Source organism: Culex pipiens, chromosome 1, assembly GCF_016801865.2.
Source record: "Culex pipiens pallens isolate TS chromosome 1, TS_CPP_V2, whole genome shotgun sequence".
Classification (NCBI taxonomy): Eukaryota; Metazoa; Arthropoda; class Insecta; order Diptera; family Culicidae; genus Culex; species Culex pipiens.
Genome location: NC_068937.1, coordinates 116,975,437 through 116,988,373, shown reverse-complemented (window position 1 = coordinate 116,988,373; position 12,937 = coordinate 116,975,437). Strand labels below are relative to the sequence as shown.

General features: G+C 35.1%; 1 protein-coding gene across 1 annotated transcript in view; it reads left to right on the top strand.

Annotated features, from left to right (window-relative positions):
* The first annotated feature begins 1,294 nt into the window (after positions 1–1,294).
* The window catches only part of LOC120415975 (ras-related protein Rab-11A), a 28,771-nt gene continuing 17,128 nt past the window's right edge, over positions 1,295–12,937 (top strand). Inside the window, exons 1-2 of the mRNA XM_039577629.2 lie at positions 1,295–1,731; positions 7,648–7,748. Of these exons, the coding sequence (XP_039433563.1) occupies positions 7,709–7,748 (40 nt within the window). The 5' untranslated portion in view covers positions 1,295–1,731; positions 7,648–7,708. The remainder of the gene's footprint in view (positions 1,732–7,647; positions 7,749–12,937) is intronic.

The following is a 12,937-nucleotide window of genomic DNA, read 5'->3' as shown; positions in this document are numbered from 1 at the left end:
GCTAAACGACATGCGATACCTAGTGTTGAGTAGCAGAACAGAGCGAAGTATGTCGATTGAAATTTTTGCCCGTTGAGGTTATGTATGCGAATTCTGTTTCGTTAAATTCCAGCGTTCAAAACAACTTTTGAGCAAAAATTCGAGCTGATACTTTGTAAACTTTTGATGCTCTATCATTTTAAACAATATTTTTTCTCAATTTTTTTAAATTCTTTTCAAAATCATTTTTAATGCGTTAATTTATTTATAAAGGGCATATAGATTCGCCCTATTTAACTGTTAAATACTACGGCTTTCTTTGATGCTTTGCGCCATCTGTCGAAAGTATGGAGTTTTTAATCGCGAATAGGAAATCTGATGCTAACAAACGCCCAGCTGCCATGTAAACATACTAAGTATGTATGTGTTAGTAAATTTTTGACTACAAAGCCTTATAAGGCTTTCTAGTCAGAAATTTACCAACACATTCAAAGTATGTTTACATGACAGCTGGACGTTTGTTTGCATCAGGTTTCCTATCTCTTTCTAGCAAATTTTTTTTGTCAAGCGACTTCTAGCTGGTTTATTTGACTGACTGCCCGATATGTCAGCCAACATACTTCGCAGGGCTGTGACAGCTACAGCTCGATCATTGTTTGCATCAGGACACTGTGACGAGAAGTTCGTCATTTTTGAGTTAAATTATATTTTTGTCACTGGGCCTAGAAAGCCTTATTGGCCCTCCGCTTTTACCTTCGCGCAGAACGATCGAAAACAAACATTTCGTAAGTTTTCATAAATGTCAAGTTCGAAGTCAACTCTAAAGTGATTAAACTTTTTAGTTTAGTTTAACTTTCCAAAAAAAATCCCGAATTAGGCAGTTTCGAATAAGTGTGTAACTGTAAACTTATTTTGATAGATTTTGATAAACGTGTACGTCAAATGACAAGTGACAACCACGTCAAAAGACAGAAAAAGTTCCAACGTTCTGATTCTTTTTGCACTGGGGGAACAATCATGACTCACGTCCAGTGTTGCCAGTTATATTCTCAGTTTAGTTTGCAAAAGTTTTGAAAAACTTTGGACAGTAGTTTCAGGTTTTCATACAATTTGAGAATCATGTTTGATTTTTTTTAAATTTTATGTTGTTTTGACTAAAAATAAACTCAAAAATTAGATCAAAAATCAACGGATCCATTCAATGAAGCGTTTCAAAGATTAAAAATTTCCTGTTTATTCACAGCCCCACCGTCGTAATCTAATCTGGCCACCCTGCCCCATTTTGCCAAACAACCCCCATCATCAAGCAGCCAGCAGCAGAAAGAGTGTTCCGATGTGTGAGCAGACATTTTGTTTCTCATCGCAGCCGTGGCCACAGTGCAAGTTGTGCTGAGACTTTTCGTGGCCTGTCACCTCTCTGTTCCTGTTTCTTCGGGGATTGGTGTTGCCCAGCCGTTCCGGGATCCGTCGCGTGCCTAAATTCGGTCGAAAATCGCCCTGCTGAGCACGGGTTCGGACCGGAGTATCGTCGCGGAGAAGAAAGACACGATTGCGGAGCAGAATTTCCAGGATTTTACTTTGCTGCCCCCGAAAACCTTCCCTCGGATTAAGTGCCAGAAGCTCTGCCAGTTCAGTGCTATGTGGTAGAGAAGAATCGGGTCGTGGTTCCCTGAAGTAAAGAGAAAATTTTCCTCCCGGAATCGGAGAGTGTGTGTGTGTGCGGTTCGGTTGGAGATAAGGAGGAAAAAATAAGTGAGTGTCCTCGTTCTGTCCCGTCGATTCGACGGTGACCCGTAACGGTCCAGGTTCCGGAACAATCCAGACACTACCCCGGAGACGAGAAGCGCTGGCTGACTATTTGGTTGGCCAGAGAAGGAAAAATCGTCGTCATTCGTCATTCGTCACCGTCATCATCGTAATCGTCATCATTGTCCAATTTGCCAGCCAGCCAGCAGCAGCAGCCTACTACTTTGTCTTGTTCGTTGTCGTCGTCGTTGTATGTGTTTGCAATGGTTGCTTGTGTAGGTGTTTTGTTCTCTTTCAGCCTCCAGTCAGACCACCATTGAAGAGACAACAAACAATAGAGTTGGATGCTTTTGGGGAAAATTTGTGTGAAATTATATTTTTAAAATTATTAGTTTATTGTTGTTGTTTATTTTATTAACGTGACATGAACCTCGTAACTTTATAGTTTTAAAAAACTCATATTTATCTTGGGACAATTATTTTTGGTCAATTTTATCAAAAGTTATGGGCAAAAAACGACTTAAAAATGGTTATTTTGAAATTGAGATTGAATGAGTTAAACAAAAAAGACCTCCGAGATATTTTCAGCAAATGTACTCTAAAATGTGTACTTTCAGATGCTTCTAAGAGCGAGGTCAAACTCTACCACCTTTAAGTTAACAGGGCACAAGAAACCGAAAAGCTACGATATCTTACATGTTGAAGGAAACATCGGTAGACAAGCTACTACAAACGAGTATAAGTCGAGCCAAAACATATATGCGCCAGCATTCTCGCGCCAGTATTCGAAGCTCAACTTGACAACTTGGCGACGAAGCGTCGAAACGTCGAAAATCAATGCAGTGTGATTTTTTAGCGATTTTTCCGCTTAAAACTCATGCTGAATCGTCATATTTACGAACATGAAAATGACGTCCAGCCATAAAGTTTAGTAGTAGTTTAGTTTAGTAAAAAAGGCAAAAAGTAAATCGTTCTAAAAATTGTTCGGGATTGCCGATCGATGTCGAACTTGTTTGAGATGCCCACTCATGGTTTGTGCTATGATTGTAGAAAGATATTTCAGATAAAATTAGAAATGAAAAATGTTGGCGAAGGTCACCAGGTGGGCTTTTACATTTTTTAGGGATTATTTTTTCTTATGGTAGGTTGATCAAACGGCTCTAACTCCAGAACCATATTATGAATCTCGATGAAAATTTGGGAAGTTTTAGAGCTCGAAAATGCAATTTTTGAGATAAATAAATGATATGAAAATGAAAAATTTTGACCAAATTTTCATTTGAAAACTGTGTATTTTGTTGTAAAGTCTGGCCACATCCGAAAACAGATGGATATTTCGAAATTTGAGCGGCAACTCGCCCAGGTTCAGCACACTAGCTTTCATCTGCATTCAGAAGAATCAAAATCTGATTCAGGGGAGCTGAGAACGACGCGACACAAAATTTGGCAAAATTTTACCACACACGAACATCACTCGATCTCCACGGAATTTATTTTCTCAAAATTCGAGGGTTGGAGATAGACGAGTTCTGTCAAGATGAATCGATGAAGCGTAGAAAATCAATGCAGTGTGATTTTTTGGCGATTTTTCCGATTAAAATTCATGCTGAATCGTCATATTTACGAACATGAAAATGACGTCCAGCCATAAAGTAAAACCTACACCTTTCTTTATTAAGAAAGGCAAAACTAGTTGTGTACAATATCAGATAGTCGAACAGAATTAACTACTCCAAAAGCATTCAAATGCCAGTCCATCGACCCATTTCAGAATTAGCCCATCTGAACATGAAAGCAAGCATCAAAAGGATCCTCGATCTATATTGTGACTTCCAATTCCCTCGGGTAAATTATGGATCAGCGAGTTTATAATTGCAAAACTCGCGTTTTCGAAGGCAGAGAAACGCCGTATCTTAAAAATTTTCGTTTGGCAGCCGCTACATAAGTCGTAAGCAAACAATCTGTCGAGGGGATCGTACCACGACTCGGGGAACTTTGATTTTTCGTTCATGTTCAGAATTTCTTGAATTAAGTTTTGAAATTAGTATCAGATGTAAACTGAATCGCTTTCTTCTACCAGAAAAAGTCATGCTAAACAATCCTAGAATAATAGCAAAAATACCGTTGGACCCATCGGAACCGGTTCCACTGATCTCCGGTGGCCACATCTTGAACCGCAGTAGGAAACAGCGTAAACTAGTCATGCGACGTATCAAACTTCTTGATTTTGGCTGAAAAGTATCTTCAGGTTGTATTTTTGCCTCCTTGACCGGTTCCCGGGTTCGCCGGTGGCCACATCTGAAAACCATATTTGGCTAACACCTGAAACCATTCTTGCGACAGGAAGTTCCGATAGGTCCAACGGTTTTTAATATTATTCTAGGATTGTTTTGCATGACTTTTTCTGGTAGAAGAAAGCGATAGCCTGGACGAGGTATAAAAGTAATCTGATAAGAAAATGCAATGCTTTCAAATTAGAATTAAGAACACGGAAAGAGTTTGAACAGCAGTGTACACGGTCGTTAGCGCTCCTAAGACCATTCACCTTCCCAAAAACCGTTCAACTCAAAGCAAAACATATTCTGGGATACTGTGGAGAATTTTCCTTACCCCCTTAAAAAAGTGTAGCATCAACGCTTACTGTCTTTCAAAGGGTGTACCCCATTTGGCATAATGGACATTTGGCATAACGGGTTTTCATGAAGGACGTTTGGCATAATGGACGTTTGGCATAGTTGGTCCAAGACATCAGGGACGTTTAGCATAATGGACATTTGGCATAATGGACGTTTGGCATAACTCGTTCATAAAACATCAAGGACGTTTGGCATAATTATTGCTAGCTTTTTTGTGTTTTTTTTATATTTTTTCCTATTTTCTAACTAAACATATAATTTTACTTAAAAAGATGATTTTTTTTCAAGAAATCAAGTATATGTGTCAAAGCAAAGTAATCAACTTTAACGACCCCCGGGTCTTTTGTGTTGCAAGTTTCTGCTCATTTCTAGGCGTCCGAAGGTTATGAGTGGTGTGGTGAGTCACCCAAAACCTCTTTTACGCAAATGGACCGACGTTTTACTTCCACATCCGATAGAAGGCGTGGTCAGGCAAATCTCGTCTCGAAAAATGCAACCGGGTCCGTCTGGGATTGAACCCAGGCCATACTCGGGTTTAGAGACTACCACGCTAACCACTAAACCACCGGACCCGGCTGGTATGTTGTCATTTTCTCCCAATAGATGTAATTTTTCCCCTTTTTTGAATATTTCTTTAAAAAAAGCTTTAAAATGCAATTTTTCATAAATTTACTTTAAAATGTTTTCAAAAATAGTTTATATAATATCAAGATATTTCTCCTTTGAAATACTTTGCTGCTATTTTTTTGTATAAAATTTTTCCTTCTTTTATTTTAAATTCAACCTAACAAAGTGATGTAAGTTTTGCTAGTCTTTAAATATTTTGCAAAAAGGATTTTTTACTATTTTCCCTTTACCCTTCTTTTTTAAAATCAATCTAAATAATGTATCTGCATTTTGCTCTTCTTTAAAGAATTGCAATAAGTTTTTTAAAGCAATTTTCACTTCTTTTATTTTAAAACTTAAAGAAGGCAAAATCAATTATTGTTTTTTATGCAATTTTCTCTTCTTTTATATTCAACCTAATGGATGTCCTTTTTTTCTTTCTTTAACATTCCAACGCCCAAGGCTTCAAAAAAGTTGGAACGATAACTTCAACTCGCTGGTTCTCGGGCATAACTCAAACAATCAAGATGATTCTTCTTTCAAGTGATTTGTTAGGATGTCTAGATGATTCTAGAACTTTGCAGAACTTAATTTGATCAAATCTCTAATTTTTGCAATCAAAAATATCGTTCCAACTTTTTTTTTCGCGTGCAAAAAAAAATTCGACGAAAATACCGCGGAGGCAGTCTTTTTAAAAAAGGTGGAACGATGTTTTCGGTCGCAGAGATTAGGGACCATCCATAAACCACGTGGACACTTAAGGGGGGGGGGGGGGGTATGGCGATTGTCCACGATCCATACAAAAAAGTTTTGTTTTGTATGGACAATTGTCCACGAAAGGGGGGGGGGGGGGTAAAAGATTCCCAAAAAAGTGTCCACGTGGTTTATGGATGGTCCCTTACAGATTTGTTCAAATCAAGTTCTGCAAAATTTAAGAATCATCTAGAATTTCTTGCAAATCGCTGGAAACAAGAATCGGCCCGATTGGTTGAGTTATGCCCGAGAACCAGCGAGTTGAAGTTACCGTTCCACCTTTTTTTTGGAGGCTTGGGCGTCCGTGTAAGTTGGACATGCGTTGGGTGTTCCAGTGCTAAATAGTTGGCAAATGAGTTGCTATGAAATTTTCCCTTCTTTTATTTTAATTTCAACTTTTTGAACATCTCTGAAAAAAAAATTCTTTTTGAATATTTGAAAATTGAGTTTGATTATGAAACTTTCCCTTCTTTTATATAAAAATCAACTTATAGAAGGAAAAGTCTCTTTAAAGATTAACATTTTGCTACTCTTTAAATGTTTGACAATCGCATTATTTTTTATGTTTTTCACCTACATCTATTCAAAAAATCAATTTAATTATTATTATTTTTACATTGTCCCGTCTTTAAGATTGGTTTTGAATAAATAAAAGAAGGGAACTTGCGTAAACAATTGTATTGCGAAAAAAACCAACAGAGAAAAAAATGCTGAAGTGATAGACATGTTTAAAGAGAACATCTATAAGAGAATTTCCCTTCTTCAAGTTAAATATAAAAAAGATGGGAAAATTGCAACAAAAAAAACTTAATTGCAAAATATAAAGAAAAGCCATGTCTCCATTGTCGAAGATTTGAAGGGGTTTTTCTCATCTTTAAGTTGAAATTCATATTAAAGAAGGGAAAATTTCATTAAAAAAAATATAAATGCTAATTATATTGAAAGAGGAAAAATGTAAAGCTAACAAGAGATATTTCCTTCTTTAAACTAAATTTTAAATAAAGGTATGAAGACTTCATTGAAATGCTGTATTGTGAATTATTCAAAAAGGAAACAATTTACTATTGTGGAAAAAAAATATAGAGATACCTTATTTTTTCGAAACAAATGATAATCTCTTATAGTAATATAAAAAAGGTAAAAAACAATACATTTACATTTGTAAAAATGAAAAATACTTACAAAAAAAAAAAAAAACAAAAAAAACAGTAATAATCATGCCAAACGTCCTTAATGGTTTTTGAACGAGTTATGCCAAACGTCCTTCTTGAAAACCCGTTATGCCAAATGTCCATTATGCCAAATGGGGTACACCCCAACCTGGTCACAGCACCTTAAAGGACCTAATAAAAATAAGTTATGAATAAAAAACAACAGAAAAATAACAGAAAAATCAGGCATCGGATCCAGACTGTTATTTGAAAAACGGTTCATTTTCTTTATTTTCATTTTGTTAGCTTTTATGTGTTTTCAAAATTTACGTATTTATTTTGACTGGACTCGAATTTGTTCCCTGTATAAAAACTTTTCTCATCCTTGTACGTATACGCATGTGTGTGTATTTAAGCCATATGGCTCTAGCTGCGTTTGTTGTTCTATGTGTTCTCCTATATGGTTGTGGTAAGACGACGGAGGCCGCTCCCTTGAACAGAGCAGTTCAACATGCAACATTTGTACATGTATTAGCGACGACCCGGCAATGATTAAACGATAAAATCCACCCCAAGACAAGAACAAGAACCTTGAAAGTTGGCCAAACTACTAGCTGGCTGGCTTGACAAATGTGACCCGTTTTTCCTTCTCCCTGGTGGAGGACTTGCTCGTTTCTCCGATGGTGGTGTATGGGTGGAAAACGGAAGCCAAACAGCAGTGAAGAGTTGTAAACTCATGACGAATATTCCTCCCCCTTTTTTTCGGTTGCACACAGGGCCGGAACTAACGCATCGGATCTTGTTCGAGGACAAGGAGCAGCAGCAGCAGCAACAACAATGGGCACCCGTGACGACGAATACGATTATTTATTCAAAGGTAAGTTCCAGTCAAAAATATGCTCCCTCAAGGGGGGAAATCGCTCGCACTCGAATATTGCGCGGTCCGTTAATTGAATTAAACTGTTGTTATTGGGTCGAGGAGGGAAGAGGGGGCCTAATTCGATTGAGTTGGGCTGAAATTTGGCACTTTTTTTTGTTGCTACAGACTGATGTCGCACACACACACACGATTGGGGAGGCTGATTGTAAACTTGGGCATTCTGGGCGATTATTTACCCTATGAGCAGTTCTCTAGGATTTCGGTCATTCGATTTTTTTTGTATTTTTTAATCCGACTGAAACTTTTTTGGTGCCTTCGGTATGCCCAAAGAAGCCATTTTGCATCATTAGTTTGTCCATATAATTTTCCATACAAATTTGGCAGCTGTCCATACAAAAATGATGTATGAAAATTCAAAAATCTGTATCTTTTGAAGGAATTTTTTGATCGATTTGGTGTCTTCGGCAAAGTTGTAGGTATGGATACGGACTACACTAGAAAAAAATAATACACGGTAAAAAAAATTTGGTGATTTTTTTATTTAACTTTTTGTCACTAAAACTTGATTTACAAAAAAACACTATTTTTAATTTTTTTTATTTTTTGATATGTTTTAGAGGACATAAAATGCCAACTTTTCAGAAATTTCCAGGTTGTGCAAAAAATCATTGACCGAGTTATGAATTTTTTAATCAATACTGATTTTTTCAAAAAATCGAAATTTTGGTCGTAAAAATTTTTCAACTTCATTTTTCGATGTAAAATTAAATTTGCAATCAAAAAGTACTTTAGTGAAATTTTGATAAAGTGCACCGTTTTCAAGTTATAGCCATATTTAAGTGACTTTTTTGAAAATAGTCGCAGTTTTTCATTTTTTAAAATTAGTGCACATGTTTGCCCAGTTTTGAAAAAAATATTTTTGAAAAGCTGAGAAAATTCTCTATATTTTGCTTATTCGGACTTTGTTGATACGACCTTTAGTTGCTGAGATATTGCAATGCAAAGGTTTAAAAACAGGAAAATTGATGATTTCTAATAGGGCGTCCAAATTTCCCGGGTTTTGAATTTCCCGGGAAACGGGAAAAATATTTTTGGAATCCCGGGAATTCCCGGGATCCCGGGAATTTTTTTAAACAGTAATAAAATCTAAGTTTTCATTATATTTGTTATGTTTTCAAGCATAAAATCATAGAATTAGCTCAATCATATAAATTGCTGATAATCTACACTTCAATCTATACAAGGACGACAGTTTTTAAAAAGCCTACATAAAATTAAAATAAGTTTTTTTGTTCTTTGTTGTGCTTTGGATTTTAAATGAACTACAATGTGATTCAAATTAAATAAACTTATACAAATATATTTCTTTTTTATTTGACATGATCAGAGAAGCTTGAAAAATACCTTTGAAAATATCTTTAAAAAACAAGAGGCGATATCAAATTAAATGACACCAGCTAATGTAAAAGTTAAGATAAGTTTTGAATTTCATGTTTTACATATTAAAAATGTATGCAACAAGTGGCAAAAAGAAGATTTTTTCAGCACGAGTCGTACATTTATCGGATAAATCTCGATTACTTTTTCAAATACATAGGAAACTCTTGGCGCATTTGTTGTTTTGAAAAAGTTATTTGTCGTAGTTACGTTACGTTACGTTGTCGTATTTGTACGACAAGTGCAATTTTTAACTTTCACAAAAAAACATTTGCAAAAAACATATTTTACTAATTATTTTTAAGTTGCTTCCGCCAACTAGGAAAAAACAGTCTAAATAGGTAAGGAGATTTTAGAACAATAAATTAAAAAATCGGTGTTCTGTGAAATTGTTTTGTTCTGTTCCTGTTTTAACCAAAGTAATTCAAAACATCATGCAAAAAATATTAATAAATAGCTGTCATAATTCGTTTCATTTGTCCCGATTTGCCCCACATACCAGTGCTTGATGAAACATAATTTGATTTGATTTTTGTTCAACTTTTAAATCATAAATATAAGTAGATATATCAATCATTTAAAATTATATAAAATCAAATATGAAATATTTAAAGCGCTAGGCATTTTGCAGATCGGTAAACTAAAATTTAAACAGTTTGTCCTAGTAAACTAAATTAATGCTGATATATGCCTAATACATATTATAATGCTTTAAAATTATTATCGATTCTGAGGTATTCAACTGTTCATATATTTCCACAACCAAATCAGAATTCCCAGACCAAAATTTGTTTTTTTTTCGGGAATTCCCGGGACAAATTATAAAAAATCCCGGGATTCGGGAATTCCCGGTTCTGGAAAAATCCCGGGATTTTTGTCCCGGGAATTCCCGGGATGGACGCACTAATTTCTAAGTCTCACCCAAACAACCCACCATTTTCTATCGTCAATATCTTAGCAACTAATGGTCCGATTTTCAATGTTAATATATGAAACATTTGTGAAATTTTCCGATCTTTTCGAAAAAAATATTTTCAAAATTTTCAAATCAAGACTAACATTTCAAAAAGGCCAAACATTCAATATTACGCCCTTTTAAAATGTTAGTCTTGATTTGAAAATTTTGAAAATATTTTTTTCGAAAAGATCGGAAAATTTCACAATTGTTTCATATATTAACATTGAAAATCGGACCATTAGTTGCTGAGATATTGACGATAGAAAATGGTGGGTTGTTTGGGTGAAACTTAGAAAACATCAATTTTCCTGTTTTTAAACCTTTGCATTGCAATATCTCAGCAACTAAAGGTCGTATCAACAAAGTCCGAATAAGCAAAATATAGAGAATTTTCTCAGCTTTTCAAAAATATTTTTTTCAAAACTGGGCAAACATGTGCACTAATTTTAAAAAATAAAAAACTGCGACTATTTTCAAAAAAGTCACTTAAATATGGCTATAACTTGAAAACGGTGCACTTTATCAAAATTTCACTAAAGTACTTTTTGATTGCAAATTTGATTTTACATCGAAAAATGAAGTTGAAAAATTTTACGACCAAAATTTCGATTTTTTGAAAAAATCAGTATTGATTAAAAAATTCATAACTCGGTCAATGATTTTTTGCACAACCTGGAAATTTCTGAAAAGTTGGCATTTTATGTCCTCTAAAACATATCAAAAAATAAAAAAAATTAAAAATAGTGTTTTTTTGTAAATCAAGTTTTAGTGATAAAAAGTTAAATAAAAAAATCACCAAATTTTTTTTACCGTGTATTATTTTTTTTCCAGTGTAGTCCGTATCCATACCTACAAATTTGCCGAAGACACCAAATCGATCAAAAAATTCCTTCAAAAGATACAGATTTTTGAATTTTCATACATCATTTTTGTATGGACAGCTGCCAAATTTGTATGGAAAATTATATGGACAAACTAATGATGCAAAATGGCTTCTTTGGGCATACCGAAGGCACCAAAAAAGTTTCAGTCGGATTAAAAAATACAAAAATTAAAATTGAAGAAAAAAGACCGATTTCGTAGAGAATTGCTCCTATCCAAAGCGGCGGTGGTGTGACTAATTGCTGGAAAGAAGCGAGCGAAAAAAAAGAGCAGAATAAACCGCCCGAAATTGTCGGGCGTTGCCATTTATCGACATCTCGCAAAGTCGAAGTTACTCACGCACAACCATGTTTGCTGGTTTGGTTGGGTTTGTCGTTTTGGTGGGTGGAACAACAGCACACAGACTATACCTAGTATCTGGGCGTAACATGTGCGCGCGAACACTGTCCCTAGAGGGATGGGAGGGTTTCGTCGTATATTTTGCGCGCTGGTGACCTTGCCTTTAGGCCTTGTCGCGAAACAGCTGATTATATTTATCTACGATTTCGGAGTACTGAAGGTGGGATAACCTGGTAGATTATTTTTTTGCTTTTCTCATTCTATAGAATCACTCAAAAAATAAACTTTCTAATTAGAACTCCCAGACCAGGGTGGCCACAACGGGAAAAAAACGGGAAAAGCTGGGAATTTCAAAATCTGGCCAACACTAATTTTTTTTGCTGAAATTCAGTAAAGTTTTACTGAACTTTCATCTACTGAAATTTCAATAAACGATTCAGTAATTTTGATTTTACTGAATTCTCAGCTAACTGATATTTCGACGGTAACATTTCATAAGGCATCATGTACATCTTGACACTTTCTGAGTTATTGCATATTCTGAAAGTACTCCTAATAAGCTACCTATCCACCAAAAATGAGCAAAGGTTACTTCAGTAAAGTCTGTTTAATCATGATTTTAAATAAAGTAACATAAACAAAATCACTGCCGTCAGTAGTCCCTGTTTACATAGTCCTGTCAACCTGTCAAATAAAAGACTACATGAACCTCGTGACGAAAAAACAAGCATCATGAAAAATAAAGTGATTTTTTCTTTTTTTTACCCAAATGTATTCGATTAAATACAAAAATGTAAACCAATTTGAAATAAATGAATGAATGTGAACAGTTAATAATAAAACGAAAAATACAACAAAGATGAAGAGCATTTAGTTCAGTAAAGACATATTTTTTTTTCCCCGAGTAGGCCGCGGGTAATCGGCTCCCCTCCCACTAACATTTACACACAAGATCCTCTGTAATTATTAAGTTTTTTGTAATTACAAAAGCCGACTCGGTCCTAACCAGGTCCCAGTACCGAAAAGGACCTAATAAAAATAATTTTATGAAAAAAAAAAGACATATTTAATTTCAAAAAAAATCATCATGAAAAAAGCACCATGTGCATTCGACGAAGAAAAACGAATCATAACAAAGCGTCCCCCTCAATGACAGCAGGGTGATATAGACGTTGGTGATTTCAAAAGAAGTTATGTTTGTTTTTCTCAAATAAAATTACGGGAATAATGTTTTATTGAATTTGGATGATCAAGTATCAATAAAAGCAACGTTTTTCATCGTTTTTTATCATTAGAACAGCTTATTTTGTTTTTATATTAAAATGGGAATTGAGAATGGATGCTCAACATTCCAATGCGTTTTTCTCAAAAAGGATGGTGTGTACAAGATGCTTTTTGAAATGTTGGCATCGATTTGTCACATTGACAGATGATTTACTGAAATTTTAGAGCAATTCCAGCTCAAATCAGGAATTTTTCTGGTACTTTTGTACCCGACCCTCTCCGATTTCAATGAAACTTTGTAGACATGTTATCCTGGGCCTATATAAGCAATTTTTGTGTATTTGGA